Source organism: Podarcis erhardii (assembly GCF_964252035.2).
Source record: "Podarcis erhardii genome assembly, chromosome: 4".
NCBI classification, from domain to species: Eukaryota; Metazoa; Chordata; class Lepidosauria; order Squamata; family Lacertidae; genus Podarcis; species Podarcis erhardii.
The window spans coordinates 79,791,981-79,815,099 of NC_138508.1; the positions used below are offsets into that span (position 1 = coordinate 79,791,981).

At 41.3% G+C, this 23,119-nt stretch overlaps 1 protein-coding gene across 1 annotated transcript; it reads left to right on the forward strand.

Annotated features, from left to right (window-relative positions):
- The first annotated feature begins 15,228 nt into the window (after positions 1 to 15,228).
- LOC309339823 (sulfotransferase 1C1-like) lies at positions 15,229 to 23,066 on the forward strand. Its single transcript, XM_081858302.1, has 8 exons — positions 15,229 to 15,442; positions 16,581 to 16,786; positions 18,342 to 18,470; positions 19,172 to 19,269; positions 20,947 to 21,073; positions 21,835 to 21,929; positions 22,106 to 22,286; positions 22,883 to 23,066. Exons 2-8 carry the CDS (start codon positions 16,615 to 16,617, stop codon positions 22,993 to 22,995), a joined length of 915 nt encoding a protein of 304 aa, XP_081714428.1. The 5' UTR covers positions 15,229 to 15,442; positions 16,581 to 16,614; the 3' UTR covers positions 22,996 to 23,066.
- The last annotated feature ends 53 nt before the right edge of the window (positions 23,067 to 23,119 follow it).

Genomic DNA, 23,119 nt, shown 5'->3' on the forward strand with positions numbered 1-23,119 from the left:
GGAAATGACTGAAACCTTGATCTCAGCCTCAGGCTGTCAATGGCAAGAAGATATTTATATTCTGCAGGTTAAATGGCAAGTGTCATGTATTCCGCATAGCTTTAGGAATTCAGTATCTGAGCCAGGAGTCTTCTCCCATTGATTGATGGCCCTTTGTCACTCAGCTTTCTGGGTTGTGACCCCTAGAGACTCCAAAATGAACTTAGCCAAACGTAACAGCATCCCTTGCTCAGTGAAGCAGGGATGCAGGGCTGGGAAAACCAAGCGGCTCTGTCAAATATAAAGTGCTTTGCTCAGAATGATCTGTCAGAGTTTCAAAGCTTCTGACAGGTTCCATATTCAAACCATAAGCGAGAACTGTTGGTGAATGCTGACAAAGCTATCTGGGGGCACTTCTTCAGTATTAGAAAACAAATTTACATATTAATACTCTTAAACGCTATTTTATAATAAGCCTCCATCTTCTGAAGTGAACAAAAAGGAAATCCACGAAGCAGCCATATTATCATTACAAGGAAAGGCTAGATAAGTGTACTCTTATAAGCTTAGTGCCTGCTGTCCTCTGAGCAGCTTTAAAAGAGCGGTTTTAATTGTATATAAATTGCTGCCACGTTGATACAGGATATGATAGCAGCAAAGAATGATGCGGGTTGCATTTCTTAGTATACGTTAAACCCATTTCATATGCCAAAATGATTCATTTATGCAGTATGGGTTCACTGACCTCCTCTGAGGATACACAAAGTGCTACCGTGACATAGTGGTCCCATAAGAAACCTAAGATACCTAAGGAATTAAGCAAATAGCTAGTTAGAAGATCTCTTTATTAACCATGTTTGTTTTCTGGCCTTTCTCCAAAGAGCTTGGTATATTATTAGCTCCCATTAATATAGCATCCGAACTGGCAACTAAAAAGGCAGACTTGCTCAAAGGCGAAGGAAAACATGTTGCACCGGTTCAGTAGAAACTGTCAGAAAAAGAGAGAACCGAGTGGTGGACATGAACCCAGAGGAGATGACTGATGTGCGGGATACTGTTAACACAGTGCTAAGAGTCACATCTCTTTGGAGCATCCATTGTTTTGAGGAAGTGGAGATGTGTAAAAGCAGTGTGCTCTGCTTATTTATGTACTTCCACCTGAACTGTCCAGTTCCACATGTAAGGATTGGTGAATGAATGATCACTGCCCCAAAGTGCTGCCCTGACAGCACCACTGCACTCCTGAAATTTCATCCACATATGCAAACCACCACATAATGGTGCACATTAAGTGGTGGTCCGTGTGGGTGAATGAACCATTTCAGATCTGAGAAGTAATTTCACCCAGATTTATTTTCAGGCAAGTGTGTACAGGATTGCAACCTTAAATGTTATGAATCGTTGATCTGATACCACAGATAAGCTTGCATATGGCCCAAAGTCACTTTTCCATTCACATATTCAGCTATCTGTCATCGAGTGTTAAAAAATCAAGAGAAGAGGAGGCATGTGCAAACAAGCCTCAACCCATAACAAGCCCAACCTAACTTGGAAAATACCAATGTTCCTTTTACAAAGTTCCTTTTACAAGCCATAGTCATGCTACTCTGATATTTTTGCTCCCAGCTGGAACCCCATTAATATATTTTACGACTAGGTAAACCACTTGGGTTGCTGACTTGTTACACTGTTTTGCTATGTGCTCAAGTCTCTTTGAAAACACATTAATCACAATACTGGAACTGTTGCAGCAAAACTCACACAATATCTTGAGCCCAAGGATGCCATAGTAGGCAATGAACAACACTTCAGCACACATACAAAGAATTCATCAACCTTGACCCACTCAAAATAACTTTCTGTGGAATTTCTCAATTACTTCTCTAGAACACAAAAACCTTGCAGGGATGCAGACAGCATCTTTAACCACGTATTTTTTTATTTAAACTCTGCAGCCTGCCATGCTGTACTGTATATACAGATCTTGACACTTGGTGTCAGTTTTTCTTGTACAGTGGTACCTTGGTTTACAATCATAATCCGTTCCGGAGGTCCGGTTGTAAACCAAAACAGGTTGTAACCCAAGGCTAGCACTTTCACCAATGGGGCCTCCCCCCCCAAAATTGGTTGTAATCCCTCCAAAAATGGGTTGTAATCCAAAAAATGGGACACACATAACCAAGGTACCCCTGTATTTGAAAAATGTAGTCAGGAAAATGAACTCTGGCATCTATACTTTAATCCAGAAAGACTTATTTCAGTAAAGCATTTTCGTTCATCTCTTCTGACACACAATAGCAGCATGCTGAACTTACTGTGAGATTCTGAAAATGTTTATTAGCATGTTACTGTTCTACAATAATATGGCATTGAAGCCTTTGATAGTTTATCCCTTCTAATCCAGATTGATTTGGGGACAGAAACAGCCTTGGTCACTGTTGGATGGATGACATTCTAGGACAGCCTTTCTCAACCTTGAGATCCCAGATGTTGTTGAACTACCACTTCCATCATCCCTGACTGCTGCCCCTACTGTCTATGGATATTGGACTTGCAGCCCAACAACATCTGGGAACCCAAGGTTGAGAAAGGCTATTCTATGAATAGGAGGAACACAACACTGTTGGTTCACCTGGATCTCTCAGCAGCTTCAGTACTGTTGGCCATGGTATCCAACTGAATCATCTCTCTGGGAGGCCACTTAGAGGTTTTGTGTTACCATAGGTCTGGACCATCCAGGGGGGGAAATAGATCGAGAAGGATGGGACCTTTGTTCTACCTCATGGCCTTTTGGTCCTGCTTTCTACTTAAGCCAGAGCCAAAAAGTTACGTTAGTGAGATTGTTTGAACTTGATCTGTGATCTTCATTGGTTAGAAGTGCCACACAAACTATCATTGCCTCATTTGCTTCACTTCACCAGAGAGTTCACGCTTCAACACATGATGCTAAAACAAAAGCTGGCACAGCTCTTGGTTGGGTAAGCAAATGGCTTCCCTATAGAAGCTGGAAGTTTTCATGCAGCGATACAGGAGTATTCCAGAAGGAATAACAGATGTGTTTCTTTTTTTAAAGGGGCATTTAACTGTTCCAGATGAAGTAACAATGTTTGCTAAATAGAGATAATGGAGAAGTCTCATCCAGAATGCTAGGAGCGGGGGGGGGGGGAATAAATTCCTGTTTTATCCATGCACTTGCTCTTTGCCTGTGCATGGATGAGAAACTTGGATAGCAAGCAGCCATCATTAGTCACAGTACATACTGTGAATGTATATCTGGAAAAAGAGAGAGAAGTTTTGGAGGGCATTAAGCTATGCTTTCTGGCTGACAGCCAAAAAGCCCATTAATCTGGATCCTTTATTTGGAGCATTTTTAAGCACCTGTTCCAACTAAAGATCAGCATCTGGCATGGAACCTAAAAACAGCAGAGATCTTAATTATGATGGGGGGAGTGGTGTGATTTGTGTCTCTACCACTAAGAGAGCAGTATGAAGCAATTCTGCCCCATCTAATTGTATTTGTAAGGCTGGGGGCAGGTGGACAATGACTAGATACATTTAGAGAATATTCTTCCCCTTTCACTTATTTTTTTTCTGATTAGGACATTGACAAATATAGATGTTTCTCACATATATATGTAAAGAAAATGCAGAGAGTAGACAATAATTAGAAAAAGGTTGAGTTTTTGTTCACTTTTGTGAGGGGTACATGGAACTAAAATGTACAGCACATATAACGATCAACCAAAGTTAGAGATCTCTTATCACCTTTTGTCAGTATTCAGATGGGAATATAAATATATATGGAGACATTGGTGACTTATTAACTGTGCATTGCATACTAAATGTTATAAATCTGATCCAGATTTTGTGCTCAGCAATGTTTGGCTCATGGTGAAGGAATGGAAACAGGCAGATTATTTCCACCTATTCCTCCTTTCATTCAGCCCCCCTGTGCCCTTCAAAAATCTGCTCCTGAAACTGCAAGACTCTCCAGAATAGTATGAGCATGGGTGGGAAACAGAAGTGGGACGAGATCACCTTTAAAAGTTACTTCCCTTCCTGCAAAAGAAAGCAACCACTGGATTTCAGTGGCTTCCATGAAAGGGAGGAGTATTTGCAGGAGAGTCACTTTGGACCCAAAACTTTATATTTATAATGTAGTATTTATATATCTATGTAGATGTATATTATGCATGCTACTAATAATAAAATACTTCAATTAAAATATTTTTAAGAGATGGGAAATCCAGATACCCATTCTTTTTTCTTTTTTTTTGCAGGGGGGTATATTTTTGTATTTAACAAATGAAATGTGTTATTTTTAAAAAGCATTTAAATGCCTTCCACATTAGATGAAAGAAAAATTGCATATTTGCCCCTATTTTAGCTACCATCTGCTAGCTCTCAGTATGTTATACACACTTTTTATTACATAAACTAATCAGAGGCTTTGCATAATCTGCATTGACTGGTATTTTGTTTCCCTCTTTTATTCCTGTACAATTCTATAATTAAGGTAGAAGGGTTTATGCAACTTTCACATAACCACCAGTGAGCAAAACCATTAATAAGTATGTTGAAGATATAAGACATGTTATTCCTGTTGTTATTTGATAGTGCTTAGGTTCCTGGGAAACTGAGAAAAGCACCTGCTGTGAAAAACCAGCTTTCTTTTCCTTTATATTACCTTACTGTGCTTCTGCTGGCTTTAAATCTACTTCACAGGCTGAAAACCACAAAAGTACAGTGGTACCTCGGGTTACATATGCTTCAGGTTACATACGCTTCAGGTTACAGACCTGACCCAGAAATAGTACCTCAGGTTAAGAACTTTGCTTCAGGATGAGAACAGATTTCATGCTCCGGCGGTGCGGCAGCAGCAGGAGGCCCCATTAGCTAAAGTGGTGTAGCACCCTGCTTGTGGTTAACGCTTAGCTGGAATGAAATATTCAACGCAGCAATAGAGAAATTAAAATAGTAATTTATTTGTCAGACAAATAAATAAGAGGCCCAGTGGTACATGGTTACCAAGCTCTGGCCTGGCCTCCTGCCATTCTGGCCAGCACTTATATTCCCTTAATCCAGCCCCCTTTGCTCCTCCTGTGGCTGCCTCTGTCCAATCAGCCTGGTTGAAATTCCTATTGGCTGTTTGGTAGAACCAATCACAAAAGATACACCCACAAAAGATACACCCATTTCCTTGCCCTTATAAGGGAGACAAAGAGCTATATATATGACATATAAGTAATAATATATCTTACATGGAATCTTAATTACCAGCTCACCTCTTGCCCTCCTTGCCCTATTGCCTTCTAAAACAAATGTTTAATCTTACATTTTTATGTTCAACAGATGTCAAGGATCTTGAGTTTCACATCAACATTGAAAGATTTCCTTCATTTAATGTTTCTAAACAAAATGCCTGACAACTATATATCAAGACTGCTTGGATGGCGTCTTCTGTCTGGCAGGGGGGGGGGCTAGGCTGGTGGCTGACTTAATTTCAGGATAAATACAACTCTTACAACCATATGAAATAAGAATCTAGCATTCCTTAAATCCTTTGCATAATTACATTTAAGCCAATATATTTAAGCTAATATATTTCATACATTTATCATAGGTAGCCTCTTAAAAGAATAAAGCTTTTCAAAGTAAAAAGGAAGAAACTCAGTAAAACACAGCTTTTAAAAGAAGCCTCTTCAGTGTACACCTCCCCCTTTCACCCCCCTTTCCAGCCTCAAAATAAAATAGGAAGAAGCTTCTTCTTCTGCCAAGCCAGTTGCCTTTCCAACATTTAACACATTTTAACCTTTTTAACTCTCTCAGTTTAAGAAACAGCTTTAGAAGGGACTTTTCAAAAATGTTCTCTTTTTCTGTCAGCTAAATGTTTTTCCCCATTTGCCTCTGGCCTTAGAAAATTTAGCTCAAGGTTTTAACGTGAGGCTCCATGATATCATTTTACTATTTACCCATTCCTAATGGTGTTTTCTCAGCCTGCAAGGGCAGTGTATGTAATTTCCCCTTTTTATGACTTTGAGAATTGTTTTTCTACTATAAATCAATGGGGCCCCCTTGTCTTAGGAGAATGGCCAAGGTTTTCTCTGCCTGGCATGAAACATTTGAAAATCCTTTTTAAGCTCATTTTTAAATACAAGCCTTGATTGAAATATATAGAAGCTTTGATAAAAATGCAGGCTTATGGTTAGGTGCCTCAGTGGTGCTTCAGGTTAAGAACAGTTTCAGGTTAAATATGGACCTCCGGAACGAATTAAGTACTTAAGCCGAGGTACCACTGTAGTTTGGGTTCATCAAAGACCTGTGCATGCCCAGTAAGATTTTACACTCTTCCCCGTCCCCTTTCTTTTAACCATTTATACTCATGCCTGATCACTATCTGCTTTTGAAGGTTTCCCTCAGCTTTCTCTGTGATGATGTCCAGTTGCTGTCTGAGAAGCATAATCTCAAATAACTTTGGTGCATAGAACTAAGTGCATGGCTCATCATATCTCAACAGTGCTGTGCGTGTGTGTGGTACTCATATATTGAGGAAAGTTTTGTGAGTGGCAGCACAAAATGGCTGCCATGGGCAGCAAAAAAAGGTGTGATGGTACTCCATACCAATGAGTACTGCCACACACAAAAGCACTAGGTCTTAGCCATGATCTCTTCCCACTTAGTAGTTTCATTTGTATTTGTTATATGTTAATTTGGACTTTTGTATTTGTGGCTAGGGGATTGTTTAGGGGGCTTTTGTTGGGGAGTGTATTCTTTATTAGTTATTATACATTAGAATTGTTAATCATTTTAATTCTTTTTATTATGCATTTTGTGCTTTTATATTGAAACTTTATGTTGTGACCCGCCCTGAAACCTGAAGGTATATGGCGGCATACAAATTTAATTTCTTATTCTTATTCTTATGCCAAGCTTATGCATTTAATAATAATAATAATAATAATAATAATAATAATAATAATAATTTATTTATTTATACCCCACCCATCTGGCTGGCTGGGCTTCCCCAGCCACTCTGGGCAGCTTCCAAAATAATATTAAAATACTATAATACATCAAACATTAAAAGCTTCCCTAAACAGGGCTGCCTTCAGATGTCTTCTAAAAGTCTGGTAGTTGTTGTTCTCTTTGACATCTGGTGGGAGGGCGTTCCACAGGGAGGGCGCCACTACCGAGAAGGCCCTTTATTTATTTATTTATTTATTCATTCATTCATTCATTCATTCATACATACATACATACATACCCTGCTCATCTAGCTTGGTTTCCCAGGGAACTCTGACCAGCTCCCAACAGAATATTAAAAACACAGTAAAACATCAAACATTAAAAACTTCCCTAAACAGAGCTGCCTTCAGATGTCTTCTAAAAGTCAAATAGTTGCTTATTTCCTTGACATCTGATGGGTGGGCGTTCCACAGGGCAGGCGCCACCACCGAGAAGGCCCTCTGCCTGGTTCCCTGTAACCTCACATCTCGCAGTGAGAGAACCACCAGAAGGCCCTTGGAGCTGAACGATGGGGGTGGAGACCCTCCTTCAGGTATACTGGGCCGAGGCCATTTAGGGCTTTAAAGGTCAGCACCAGGTAGGGTGTCAGGTATGGATGCATCAGCAGCCCATGCTTACCTAGTGCTCTATGTGCATTCCAAGTGAACACCTGCAAAGACTGGCAGGTGTTTAAAAAGTGCCCACTCTGATGCCTGCCCCTGCCCCAAGGCAAAACTGGAGGCAACAGCTGCTGGGGTGTTTCCTAGGTAAACAATTCTCTCTCTCTCTCCCTCTCATACACACACACACAGCCTCAATGCCCTCATCTGCAACAAGGCTGACCTACCTTCAGGGCTATTGTAAGGATAGCAATGCCATAACTGACATGATACACTTTGGATGTTTGAAAATCTTCTATAAATGATCAGCATCATGATCATTCAAGGGGCCTTCCGTGGCATAGCTGTGAAGTAAAAGACTATTGGGCTGCTTAATCATATCTACAGTGTACTACATCCACTTTTTTAGTCCTTTGCCATGGTACAAAGGTACCAAAATACCACCTCAATTAAATCCTTAATTGTGAGGGGATTATTACCTAAGGGAATAATTTTGTAAAACCACAGCCTGGAACCTCCAGGCAGATGGTGGTGTTTAGAGGATTGCTGGAGGTGGGGAGATAACTTTAGGCAAAATAATTCCTCTCTCTCTCTCTGTTTCTGTCACATATACACACACTCAACCTGACCAGCTGCAACTGCTGCAGGCCATCAGGGACAACAGGATTCCTGAGAGGGCTTTGAGGAAAGTGGGAAGGAATAATCTCATCACCGTAATGTTTTCCCACAAAACAGTCCTGGAGGTTTACATGAAAAACTGCTAGGCAGGGAGGAAGTTGGACTACCTTCCTTCTCCCTCATCTCTTTGCCCAGAAACCCTTCAAGTTCTGCATCCATCGCGTCCATTCCACTCAGTGCTGGCAAAATTTGCTTCTGTCCCCTCAAGCTCCAGCACATAACGGGGGCCTGTCACCCGAGGGCTCCCCCTCCCCTCTTGGGGAGGGCACCATATTTGTTACTTTATTAAGGCCATCGCATTCTCGTGAATGTTTTATTACAAACACTCATTCCCACCCCCGTCTTCCCAGGTTTCAGAAACAAATTTCATTTTGCTAATGGAAAACTGTTCTCCTACCTGCAGAAGGCCTGACCTTTTGTTTGAATTGTACATTTTTCAAGTAACAATACATTACGGAGGCCGTGTACCGCTGAAGGGAGTGTGATGGGCTGCCACGTTTCACATGCTTAAGTCCTCAGAGAAAGCATTTGGGAAAGCTGTAGGAGCCTAATGAGGTTCATATCACCTGACCACCATGCCGCCACCCCTGTTGACTGGAAAGATCGTGTTTTAATGAAGCGGCGCCTCCAACACCTGCAGAGCCTGAGTGAGATTTATTGTGAGTTCTGAGCGCTGACTCTTTATCCTGGCCTAGGGAGGCTGCAGGAGGAAAATGCCTTGGCAGGAGCACATATAGAAGACCAAAACAGCTGCCATCACCACCAGTGGTGTTGTCAAGGCAGAATGGTGTGTGTGTGTGTTGTGTGTGTAATAAAATTTTGATTATATATAAAGTAACAGAGTAGTTTACAGCTAGGAAGCTAAATAACTCTTCTAGGTGAGTTATAACTTCTTTGTAAAGACTATACAATGTCCACACTCTTTATATTCAGAAGAATGTAACTTTCATACACATAGCTGAGAAGAATATATTTGCAGATCTCATGCTTATTCACTTCATTCCTTATAGAGCGCTCCTGCACGGGTTTAGGAATGTTCCTCTATCTGTTTCACCTCAGACAAACCATGACACAACACCATCCTCAGCAGCATCCAGAGAAACCTCTCTCAGTAGCCATTCTCCCTCTCTCTCACAACCCACACCCACACACACAGAAAGAGAAAGAGAGAGAGAGGAGAAAAACAGTTAAAAATGGCAGTTATTGGAATAAGAATCAAAACAGAATGGAATGCCTAATGAATTAATGTCCTTCACCTCAGGCTGCAAAATGTCTTGGGCCAGCCATGCCACTGCCCACTATCCATGTCCCAGCATTTCCTCAAAAGTGGCTCCTCTGTCCTCCAGCTGCAACTCAAAAGCTATCTTGTCCTGAGAGAAGAGGGAGCCTGGTTTAAGAACATAGCACAAAAAGAATGGATTTTCAAAGGTATCCCCCTGCTCTGGCTCATCTTTTCCGACGTATAATTTTTGCTGATGCTTGAAAAGCAGTATAAAGGTAAAGGGACCCCTGACCATTAGGTCCAGTTGTGACCAACTCTGGGGTTGCGGTGCTCATCTCACTTTATTGGCCAAGGGAGCCAAGGTTTCTACATGTACACAGGCTGACTGCATCAAGATCTGTTCTAGAACCTTTCCAGGCATTGATGTCAAGCTGACATAGTTCCTCTCATTTTCCCTTTTTTTTTTTTACAAATGGGACAACCTTTTACCCAACAGATGCTAACAATGCTAAATGCTAGCTTCTGAGTTTAAAAGGATTTTCAGTCACAGTAGATGGTGAGAAGAAGTAACAAACCCCAAAGGAGATGGGGCAGGGAATAGATATTTATTACTCATGCTCTGTTAACAATGTGTCTATTAAAGGTAAAGGTAAAGGGACCCCTGACCATTAGGTCCAGTCACAGACAACTCTAGGGTTGCGGCGCTCATCTCGCTTTATTGACCGAGGGAGCCGGCGTACAGCTTCCGGGTCATGTGGTCACATGACTAAGCCACTTCTGGCAAACCAGAGCAGCACACGGAAACGCCGTTTACCTTCCCACCGGATCGGTACCTATTTATCTACTTGCACTTTGATGTGCTTTCAAACTTCTGGGTTGGCAGGAGCAGGGATTGAGCAACCGGAACTCACCCCGTCGCGGGGATTCGAACCGCCGACCTTCTGATCGGCAAGTCCTAGGCTCTGTGGTTTAACCCACAGCACCACCCGCGTCCCTTGAAAAGCAGCATAAAATAAATGTGTTGGCTCAGTTCGGTTCATCTTCACATCGAGCTGGGAAATTGCATTTAAAGCGATTAAGGCCGCCATCCTATATAAACTTTATGTAGGAGTAAGTCTCTTTGAACTAAATGGGAATTGACTAAATAGACATGCCAATAATTCTCTGTGAGCCAGTCAATAAGTTAAGGGAATGTTAAAAAGAATCAATGGGGATTTGAGGCTGGTCAACTTGGTCAACCTTGCCCTGGCCTAAACCCACAACTCTCCATTGCACACTCTGGCTTGCCTGTGCATTAGGGGCAAATCTTGGTTCACTGAGTGGCTTTGAGCAGGTCTTAATCTTTTAGTCTAACCTACCTCACAGGCTTGTTGTGAGGATAAATTGACACGATGCCCCATGAGTACTTTGAGCTGTTTGGAAGAAAGTTTGGTACCTCGGGTTACATACGCTTCAGGTTACAGACTCCGCTAACCCAGAAATCTTACCTCGGGTTAAGAACTTTGCTTCAGGATGAGAACAGAAATTGTGCTCCGGCAGCACGGCAGCAGCAGGAGGCCCCATTAGCTAAAGTGGTGCTTCAGGTTAAGAACAGTTTCAGGTTAAGTACAGACCTCCGGAACGGATTAAGTACTTAACCTGAGGCACCACTGTACAGATGAAGCGTTGATAACTTAAAATGTCACCACTACCTGGTGCTAACAAGTAGTTTAGTTGTGTGATCCCTCCACTAACAGTTAATCATGTTAGGCAGTGAAATTCTAAGCAGGTCTACTCAGAAATAAGTGCCACTAAATTCAGTGGGTTCGATTAGAAAAGGGTTCGATTCCAGGAAAGTGAGTTCTGCAGCAGAAATCAACAGAGTGCTTTCAGAAGCAGCCACTAGAGGGAGATTGGATAAGTACAGTACAAAGCACTGAGTTTGTAAGATAAACTACATCTCAACGTTTTAAACAAAGTAGCTTCTCTTACACACTGCATATTGTTGAAATTTAATAGAAGCAATGCAACAAAAACAAAACCAGGTAAATGAAGTTTGGCGGCTGACCAATCTATAAAGAGGGCAACTCTTTTTTCAAATCAATCCCACGGTTTTAATTTTTTTTGTTTGCCGAGATCAGAGAATTAAAACTACAAGATCCCGATTTCCCAATACTTCATAAACTGGAAGCCTGCCCAAGAACATTTTAAGTAATTCATTTAATAAAGAAATAGAAGGTTCTAAGGTCACCTTTTCCCAGTATGTATTACTTTGAAAAGCTAAATATAGCATTCAGAAATGCTGAAACGACATACATGCATATATATATATATATATATATATATATATATATATATATAACAGTTTATCAACTTAAACACTGAAAATCAATAGATCTAATTAAAGTAAAAGCTTGCCATGGACGTGATGAGAGCTTTTTGGCATGACAGCACCATCAGTGGCATAAATTTTTACTGCTCTTTCCTTCTCCTTCTGTTTCCATTATATTTACTGCACTTTTGTACTGACTCTTCTGTACTGTTCTTTGACTATCTAGCTAAAATCCCTGTCAAGCTGTTCTTGTACTTCCACAGAGGTCAACCTGTGCTCAGAATAGCACTGTCAGAGATCCAGGATACCAGAGCCTGTTAGTGAATGGTAGAAATTAATAAACAATAGTATTTAGATAAATTTGGGATATGAGGGGAAAATACAAGCTGCAGAACTGAGCCAGGCAATTAATTTCTAGGTCAGCTTGTGTTAGCTATGCTTACATTGTGGAAGCCTTCTGCTATATTTACTGTGATGAAACTGAAAAAAGGAGATACTAGATGACAGACTGAAAATCTTCTACAGAAAATGGAAGTATTTGAATTCATTTTCATGCTTCACATTTACACACATTTCCTAGTCCCATGTCTTAAAGTTGGCAAGGCACTCCAAAGTTCACAACTTTCATTGAGCACATGTGCAAATATTTACATCTCACCATTGCAGTTTGTATCGAACACTCAGGTTAATTTTGACGAAATTGAACAGGAAGCAAAATTTACTTAGAGTACAAAACTGTCAAAAGAAAGCAGAGAGTATAAAAAACAAAACAATAATAAGACAGGACCTGAGGCCATAGACAAACTTTCTCCAAGAGACAAGTTTAGGGTAAATTCATTTATCCCTGTCATGGATATTCTTGCAGCCAACCTAGACAGAAAAGCAACAGCATATAGAAGTGTCATTGGCAATTTGTCATTTTTGGTGAACCTGCAAGCAACCAAGGAACAGATTCACAATGGCGTCAAGATGTTGATGCAAGAGTTATCCAAAGGGTGTTGAGCTTAGTTTAGTTGATGAACTTTTGCACTTCCACCTGTACGTCAAACAAGCTCACCCCGAAAAAGAAAATTTCAGCCACAAAGATATGTATCAAATAATCTCCCAGGAGAAAATTCAGAGAACTTTTTAAAATGTGGACACAATTTTCAGATTGTCCTTGTGTTTAATGGTTACAAACGGTTTAATGGTTACAAACTGTTCCTGTGTTTAATGGTTACAAACTGTACTGATGAAAGATCATTTTTCTAGACTAAAAAGGATAAAGAATGTTCTACGGTCAACAATGTCCCAAGATCAATGGTCTTTATCTAAGAATTCTCAGCACAGAAAATGATTAACTGTGACTTATTGATTTTAATGATATAATTGATAAGTTCACATCCAAAAAGAGTCCAAAAGAAACTGTTCTGACTTTGTATTCAGTCGTACCTTGGAAGTCGACTTCCAAAGCGTTTGTCTTCCAAGGCACGGCTTCTGATTGGCTACAGGAAGCTCCTGCAGCCAATCAGAAGCCACAGAAGCCCCGTCAGATGTTTAGCTTCTGAAAGAACATTCAAAAACCAGAACAGTCACTTCCGGGTTTCGATTGCTCAGGAGCCAAAATGTTCAACTAGGCTGTTCGAAAACCAAGATAAGACTGTACTGTATAGTGAATGTTATAAGATAGCTGTGATTCTCCTGTGAACGTTCTCTGTGAATATCTTCATTAATTCCATACTTTTGTAAACTTATTAAAGGTTATAAATTTGTAAACAATCTTTTTATCAATGCTAAAAATTCATCAGTGTCATACAGTGGTACCTCGGGTTACAAACGCTTCAGGTTACAGACTCAGCTAACCCAGAAATAGTACCTCGGGTTAAGAACTTTGCTTCAGGATAAGAACAGAAATTGCGCAGCAGCGGCAGCAGGAGGCCCCATTAGTTAAAGTGGTACCTCAGGTTAAGAATAGTTTCATGTTAAGAATGGACCTCCAGAATGAATTAAGTTCTTAACCCGAGGTACCACTGTACTTTCACTGAGAAGATAAAAAATAGAATGAGGCTTTCTTTCTTGTGATCAGGTGCTATTAAGTCCGGGCTTCCCAAAATCTCCTAGCTCAGGGTTTCCATTTGCTTTAATCCAGACCTGCTCGCAGGGTATGTGGCGTCGGGTGTGCCTTTCCTCAACAATGAGCAAAAGAAAAACAAGGATATCAAACATTATCTTTCTCTTATATTCACACATTTCCATTCTGTTTAAACTAGGGATGAAGGTATTAACTTGATGGTTGCATAAGCAAGTATTGGATTTCCTCTTGAAGGTTCCAGGTAGAGAGAGGCAGACTGGCATGTAAAGAGGAAAGGTTTTGTGAAGAAGCAAAATCTGTTTCACCCATAGCAGTGGCATTTCATTAGCACAAGTCCTATTTAACTCAATGGAGCTTCATGCTATTTTTCTCTCTCCTCTTTACCCCAGTTCCTTCCCTAATACCTTGGATATCTAACTAACTCTCCATTAGTTAAATATTACACTGTGTAAAGACTTTATTTGAGCACAGTATTTCAGTTATCCAGATTAAGTGTTAGGTAAGCAATATACAAGAGAGTCAATGCAAAATGCTGGAGGTCAATGTTCACTGAAAATCTCGACAACTTTCTGAACGGAAGGCTCTTAGAGGAATTCTTATACTGAAATGAGATCCTTTTGCTCAAAATGTTTGTGTGTGTGTGGAGTTTCTAAGGGTGCTTCCTCACAATGGTTTATTGAAGCTTGGTGCCACTCATACATGCAATAGCCCACAGAAATTGTATTTTCTGCCCAATCATAACCAGTTTAACTCAAGAAGTTTCGCCACATTCAGTGGGACTTACAGTGCAATCCAGCCAAACATAATAATTTTTAAATGGCATTCATTTCAGGGGAAAAATTTTGCACGTGCTTAAATCTCCCTTTCCGAAATCAACCCAACATTAAGGCTGCAGTCTTGATCTCCCTTATTGGTTAGTTCAGACCATTTAACTTATTGGGATGTCCGAATGAATATTGCTTAGGGTTTTGCTGCACAGTGATTGACTTTTGCTGCATCATGCTCTAACCGCCTGCTAAGCAGATTTAGGGTTGCCGTTTTTAGTTAAGAGCACATAAGTTTAAGATCAGTAGTTATATGTTTAAAATGAGAGTGTAAGTTAATTTGAAATTTGCACTATTAGCAATAATTCAATTTGAAATGAAATACTGGCAAGAAATGGAGAGGAGTCTGAAGTCACCATTTGTGTGAAATATTTCCATTTGGGGCGTTAACCCATGAAGATGAAGAGCAAGGTTCAAGAAGCTACAGCACACATCTCTGTTGCTATTGGCTCTTTCTGAAACACCTTCTTCTCCACCTCCTGTTCCACCTCCTTTTATTTCCCCATTCGCAAGAGAAATTTAAGTTCTATCCAAATCCTCACACTACTCCTGTGTCCCTGTTGGGAGGGAAGAGTACTGTACTCTATCCCACACTTGTGCCACCAACAGGCAGTTTCCAAGGACGTGGATTTTTCTTGTAGCTCCAAGGTTCAGAGCAATACCTCGCTTTGAGAAGAAGACTACATCCCCTTTACAGTGCCAAGACATCCATCTGAGAGGAAAGTGTACAAGGTATTTAAGAGAAACTCCCAGTCCCTCTTCCAATTTGTGTTGTGAGTATCTGGCTGTGGCAGAGATGAGGGGCCATAACGCAGTCTCAGAGCATATGTCTTGGGTGCAGAATGTTTGCTAGGTTCAATACTTGGCATCTCCAGTTAAAGGGATTAAATAGTAGGTGATGGGAGAGACGCACTGTCTCATTCTCTGGAGGGATGATGCCAGTCAGATCAGGAAATGCTGGGCTCAAATGGACCAACAGTTTGGCATAAGGCAGTTTCATATATTGTATTTATGTTGTTTCTACCTATGAGGGGAATTCATCTTCATCATACTATTTCTGTTGCTCCATCAACGCAACCATTTCTGCTTTCCATGTGGAACAATCCAGCACTCCACCCCTTGTGTGTTGTTCTGGAGGTTCTTCCAGCCCCCCCAGAGTGAATAAGAGGGAGGCGCTGGGAGGTTAAAGGCCCCATTGCACTAACAGGAGGCATTGGATTGGCTTCACCTAGCACACTGGTTTAGCTGAATCCAGCCCAATGCCTCTGAGTTCTGTGAAGAAACAAGTAATGTCCAATACTATCCGAAATGTCCCGGTCTATTTGATTGGAAAATTAGAAGCGTGATGCTTTGAGGCCCAGTGTATGGCTTGAACTTAGTTGGTGTGGTCTTGGGCAATTTACTTGAGCCTCAGCATTATTCTGCAAAACTGATGTTATACTGCAGTATCAGATGCAGGTGCAACGGAGTAATTCCGGGAATAAGTCCCGTATGTCTCCACATTAGCCAGCCAATTGACTCAAGCAAAGCACAAAGGCCTGGCCCTGCGCTTTGTCCCCAGTGTCTGGTACTCAGCAATATGTTGCATCAGAGCATGGAGCTCCATTTAATGATCATGGAGGACAGGTGGGCTTTGAGGCACAGAATGGCAAGGAGCAAGCAGGAGGAGCTTTGAAGGAGTGGAGCTACAGACAGGTGTAGCTACAGACAGGCTAAATAAGGATGGATGGATGGATGGATGGATGGATGGTATTGTAGGAGGAGCTTAAGTGAGGAAGTTGATGCAGCCACACTTCTTGGTGGTGTTGGCTGCCACTTCAGCTGGTTCTTGGTCCAGGTCCCAGGTATAAAGTAATATTCTTCTTTAAAGGAAAGGAAAGCAATTGCTGAAGTGTGCCTTCTCCATGCCCTTGGAAAAGATGGAAGAACTGAAGCTGGACTGGGATGTGAAACGATTTGAAGTTGGTGAGGTGGAAGGGATTCCTCTTACAAAGGAGATCTGTGAAAAGTGGCATAAAATCTGGGCTTTCCAAGCCAAGCCTGATGACCTGCTTATAGCAACCTATGCAAAGGCAGGTGAGTATGCAAGCAGGAAAGATAGGGGGTGCTACTTAGGCACCTTTGACTTACCAGGCACATAATGTGACCCAAGACTTGCAGTTGTTTCCACTAGACCTTTGCATCGATTGGATTCAACACACCAGAAAATTATCTTGCTCAAGAAGACCCATAAACATTTTCAAGGAGTTCAGAACCTCCTGGTGGATTGTTCCCATTGTACCATATTTTAAAATCTCTGTTAATGCAATTGTGACTTATGGATTGGCAAACAGGACCTATTGTTTATAACGAATGTGGATGTTGCCCATGAAATGCCTGCTTTCAGTAGATGGTAGTATGATTCATAGTGATACGCCTTGTGATTGCTTGTCACTGAAAGCACATAATGTTGTTGGACCTTCAAAGGGTTCAGAAGATAACATTTAATGACCCAGACAAATTCAGGCTGAACATGAAAGAGTTGAGGATCTGTAGGCCAATGCATAATGTGGAAGCTTTCAAACTTTATAGCCTATACTATTTTTGCAAGTGCATGTTTCAAATCCCAACAAAAATCTTCCTCTGCTGCTTTTCCTTCCTCCACCCCATAACCTCTCCCATATAACCTTTTCAACTTTAAAAGGGGGGCATTGGACTGCTGTTATAAATACAAGTGTGAAATGTATAGTCTGCCCCTCATGAAGGATATGTGTACATGGACAGTATACACAGGAAAATAACCAGAACTGGATACCAATGACCACTACAAGCAGCAGGCATGTGAGGAAGGCTACACCTTCCTGGTAGTAGGTCATAAGGTTCATAAGGATTTTCTTGCATTATAGGGTGGGGGACATAGCTTTAAAGTTAACATATATTCCTTATGCATTCTTCACTCTCAGTTGACAAATGTATCCTTGATGCCCCCAATTTATATTTATCTAAAAGCAAAATTTGTTGCTATTTGCTCGACAAAGGTCCATATAGTTAAAGCTATGGTTTTCCCAGTAGCGATGTATGGAAGTGAGAGCTGGACCATAAAGAAGGCTGACTGTCAAAGAACTGATGCTTTAGAATTATGGTGCTGGAGGAGACTCGAGAGTCCCATGGACTGCAAGAAGATCATATCTATCCATTCTGAAGGAAATCAGCCCTGAGTGCTCACTGGAAGGACAGATCCTGAAGCTGAGACTCCAATACTTTGGCCCCCTCATGAGAAGAGAAGACTCCCTGGAAAAGACCCTGATGTTGGGAAAGATGGAGGGCACAAGGAGAAGGGGACGGCAGAGGATGAGATGGTTGGACAGTGTTCTCGAAAGTACTAACATGAATTTGACCAAGCTGCGGGAGGCAGTGGAAGACAGGAGTACCTGGCATGAACTGGTCCATGGGGTCATGAAGACTCGGACACGACTAAACGACTAAACAACAACAACAATCAGCATTGAGCTAGCCAAACCATCCGTTCCTTTTAGATGGGAGATGTGTGTAATGTGGACTCTAATATTTTCTGGCTCCAGTCCATGAAAAATTATGAACTCGTAAATCTTTTGCCACAAGACCAAACTCTTCTTTTGTTTCTTATTATCAGGTACAACATGGACACAGGAGATTGTAGACATGATCCAATGTGACGGTGACATTGAGAAATGCCAGCGTGCTCCCATTTACGATCGGCAACCTTTTATCGAATGGGTGCTGCACAAGAATTTGCCCACTGGTAAGCTACAGATCTGCAGGTCAACTTGTGTAAAGTTATCAGATAAAATATTGCTAAGAAATTCAAAATAATATCCATATTATGAAAGTATTCCTAAAGAAAATGGAGTGGCTAATATGATCCAGGATTATTTGCTGGAATGTCATATTTCATTCTGAAAGAGGCAAAGTGAGTGTCAGAAAAGGACTGTTAGGAAGTCAGTGCATATTGTCTTTTCTTGTCACTCGTCTTAACTGCCAAAAGAAGAAAATTGCTCCATCTTCTTCTTCCCAAAGTCGTACTGTTGTTTTTTGCTTTGAAAAATTTATCAAAAAACAAAATCAAAAAAACATATATCATGAAATAGAATAAAGATATGAATGAAAAGAGAAAAATAGAAAAGCATTGAACAAATTGTCCTAAGAGGAGGGTCAAATTAGCCGTAAAGTCATCAGTGGCTAGGATGACTCTGAATGTTCCAGACAACATTCTGAGACTAGAGGAAGATATGAGATCATTTTTATTTTTTTTCAAAGCCCCTGAAGGCAAAGCCCCAAGGACACTGAAACGAGATAAACATTTATGTTTTCCACTAAGCTAAGATCTAGCAACACATTAGCATTGCACGTAGGTCTTGGAAAGTCTGGTCTGTAGTCCTACAAAATGGTATTGGATGGATAAGGTTAAAGCATACTGTTGAATAACAACGGCTTGTTTCTCAGGCTTGGATAAAGCTGAAGCCATGCCCTCACCACGAACACTGAAAACCCATCTTCCTTTACAACTGGTGCCTCCATCGTTCTGGGAACAAAACTGTAAGGTAATGGGTCGGGCAGGAAGCTTGGCAAGCAGGATAGTGTCATACTAGGATTGGGTTCAGAGATCTCCACACAGTCGTGACGCTTACTGAGAGACCTTGGGGGGCAGCTACTGTATCTCAGCCTAACTTGCCTCCACAGGGTTGTGTGAGGATAAAAATGGAGGAAAAACCACAGATGTCTCCTTGACTTCCTTGGAGGAAAGTCATGATAGAAATATAAGGAACGAATTAATAAATATTTTGCTTGCAGTTGAATTGCAGCTGAATAGAATACTGGCAGGTTTCTAGAATATTGTATCCCAATCTATGAGTAGGGAGAGCTTTCAGAGATTCCAGTGCATGCCTTGGAGTTGGTTTCCTTTGAATGAAGTCACTGGACACTGATGGTGTTTCTGTAAAATCAGAATTTATTTACAGATATATACAGCGGCTGAGCATAAGAGGGGGGCACATCATTAACACTCCAACATATCCTACTTCTCTATTAGGTTTCCCAATATGGTTCCCCAATGCCATAGCACTGGATTCTCATAGAGAGCAGGTCAGGTCTCTGTGTCCCTTTCAGTCTCAGTGCTATTGTCCTCTTTCCCTTTTTCTTTCTCTCATACCCTCCAGCATTTCTCCAAGGAAAACAGGGATGCCCTATTCAATAACAACAACAATAACAACAATAATGTTATTACTTATACCCTGCGCATCTGACTGCGTTGCCCCAGCCATTCTGGGCAGCTTTCAACATGCAGTGGTACCTCGGGTTACAAACGCTTCGGGTTACAAACGCTTCAGGTTACTGACTCCGCTAACCCAGAAATAATACCTCGGGTTAAGAGCTTTACCTCAGGATGAGAACAGAAATTGTGTGGCAGCGGCACAGAAGCAGCAGCAGCGGGAGGCCACATTAGCTAAAGTGGTACCTCAGGTTAAGAACGGACCTCTGGAACGAATTAAGTTCTTAACCAGAGGTACCACTGTATATAAAACATAATTAAGCATTTTTTAAAAATAAACTTGCCTATACAGGGCTGCCTTCACATGTCTTCTAAAGGTTGGCTCGGGGGCTGCATACCCTCTAATGAAAATAGGGATGTCCTGAGGAAAAGCAGGACATTCCAGGACCAAATAAGAAATTGGGATGGCTTCTGTAAATCCAGAACTGTCCCTGGAAAATAGGGACACTTGGAGGCAATATAGGGGAACATGAGACAGATACCAGTAAAATGATCTAATTCATGTTTAAGAACATAAGAAGAGCCATGTTCGATCAAACCAAAGGCCTATCTGGTCTAGCATCCTGTTCTCATCCAGATGCCTATAGAAGCCCGAGAACAGGAAATAATAACAATAGTCCTCTCCTGCTGTTGTTCCCCAGAGACAAGTATTCAGAGACATACAGCCTCTAATATGGGATACCATCCATTGATAGCCTAAACCTCCATGAATTTGTCTAGACCCCTTTTAAAGTTGTCAAAGCTGGCGGGCCATCACTGCACCTGGTGGGAGCAACTGCCATCATTTAACTATGCACGGTTGTGAAGAGGCATTTTCTTCTGCCTGTCCTCCTGAGTCTTCCGAAATCGAACTTCACTGGACGGTCCTGTGTTCTAGTATTATGAAAGTGCACTTGCACTTTCTCCACTGGCGAATAATGGTATCTTCTCACTTCTATACCCTCCGCAGGTCATCTACGTGGCAAGAAATGCCAAAGACAATCTAGTGTCTTTTTATCACTTCCACAGAATGAATCAAATGATGCCTGAGCCAGGAAAATGGGAAGAATTTTTTCAGAAATACATGGATGGAAAAGGTGAACGGAATGCTTTGTGCCATGATTTCTACATTTCTTTTTTCAAAGAACTCAATCATTTATCTATGTATTTTAAATTCAAGTAGCAAACTGATAATGGGAAGTTAAAAACTTTTTGCCAAACACTGCACGTGGCTCCTTTCTAGTTAGAAGGGGAAAAACAGACTCAAGCTTCGTTCAGACAAGATGCAGCTGCTGTTGCAAATAAGACCAGCTTCTGATCTGGGAATAAGAGTGCAATCTGTTTTAGATGGGATTGATTTATTAGCCAAGGGAAGAAGCTGGGATGAGTGGAGCAGAAGGCATCCTGTTTAGGAAGTCTCCTGCCTGATCCTCATTCCGGAAGGGAATGTGCCTCTTGGTCCATTTTGCTACAGTCTTGGTGTTGAGGCAATTATCTTTTTTATTTAGGAAAAAGTTGCCAAGTGTGAGCACGTTAAATGTTCTGAGTTTGGGTGTGATTTGACAGTTGTTCCATCATAACAAACTCTGATCATAGCAGTTATCCAGCTTAGTCCCTTGAATTGGTGTTGTCTAACTCTAACCACAACCTGGGAATAAATTAATTTTTAAATTTTTTAAAATGTCTTTCCTGTCATTGTAGTCATGGAACTGTTTGGCCCCAGTGAATTTTCTTCTGTCGTGAACAAGCTGACATATATTTTGTAAATCCGTAACATGTCCTTGTTTAAGTTTATAGTCTCTTTAGTCTGTGATATGAAATTCTTCCTTAAGCTGTTTAATTCATTTTTATCCCTTAGTGCTCTGGGGTTCCTGGTATGATCATGTAAAAGGCTGGTGGGAGGCGAAAAATAAGTACCGGATTCTTTACCTCTTCTATGAAGATATAAAAGAAGTGAGTGTTTATTTTTAGGCTTCAGACCACAAACGAGTTAACACTAGACTACAGGGATTTAAAGCTAAGATTGACTTCGTATAGTAAACATGTGCAGGATTGCATTGTTGGTTAACAGTTGGTTTATTTTCCTATTCTTGGTTAATTCCTGGATTTCATTCCCTCCCTTTCCACAGAATCCAAGGTGTGAAATTCAGAAGATCCTGAACTTCCTGGAGAAGGACCTGGAAAAGGAGGTTCTAGATAAAATAATCCATTACACACAATTCGAAATCATGAAAAATAATCCCATGGCAAACTACACCTTTTTGCCTCCAGAGATCCTGGACCATTCAATCTCCCCATTCATGAGAAAAGGTGCTACTGGGGGCAGGGGTCATTGTTTTTTCTACAGGGGTCCCACTCAGGGAGCAGAAGGCCTGAGTCTTTTGCACTATGGTCCTGATCTCCTGCTCTTTCTCCTCCTTTTGGAAAACCTTTTTTGGAACGTTTGGCTGGGTGGCTGGGTGCAATTCAGTGGGACTCCAATCACAGGTCAGCCTTATCTGTTCTCTAGTGGTGTGTTGATCTGTGCTTGCTGGATATTGTGTGTACAGGCAATCCTCTTTTTGCAGAAGGGTTCTGTTCCAGACCCTAGCACACATCAGCAGAGCATGTGTAAGCCCGTTCCGCCATGCTCCAACCTGTTCTGCCCCTTTTAATTACATCTTGGGGGATACCTTTGGGTTTGGTGCCGTGCGTGTGTGTGTGTGTGATCACCCATCATTTGGAGGCTCCTAAATTGAGAGTTTCCTGTGCTGGTGGTATTGAATGGGGACAGAAGACTTGTAAGCACATGCAATAGTAGCTAGGTGGTGTGGGGAGGCAGAACTGCACTTGAGAGAGGAGGAGCTGTATTAGATGTCTGACAAGACTCCTGTTTTCCAGGATTAAATCATTTTTCTCTGCTCTAGGAACTGTTGGGGACTGGAAGAACCATTTTACTGTGGCACAAAATGAGAAATTTGATGCAGAGTATAAAAAGAACATGGCAGGAACTTCTCTGACTTTCCGCATGGAACTTTAAGCAGGAACAGTGTAAACTCTATTATCCTCTTAGTACGTTACATTATTAAAAACACAACCTTATAGAATACACATTTGCCTGAGAGCAAGCCTGATTAAACTCGGTATGGCTTAATTCTGAGAAG

What these genes read in the sequence shown, in the direction of transcription:
- LOC309339823 (XM_081858302.1), top strand. Translation starts at nt 16,615, where the DNA reads ATGCCCTTGGAAAAGATGGAAGAACTGAAGCTGGACTGGGATGTGAAA. An exon ending in AGCAACCTATGCAAAGGCAG is followed by an intron (nt 16,787 to 18,341) that starts GTGAGTATGCAA and finishes TCTTATTATCAG; the next exon opens with GTACAACATGGACACAGGAG. An exon ending in TCTGGGAACAAAACTGTAAG is followed by an intron (nt 19,270 to 20,946) that starts GTAATGGGTCGG and finishes TACCCTCCGCAG; the next exon opens with GTCATCTACGTGGCAAGAAA.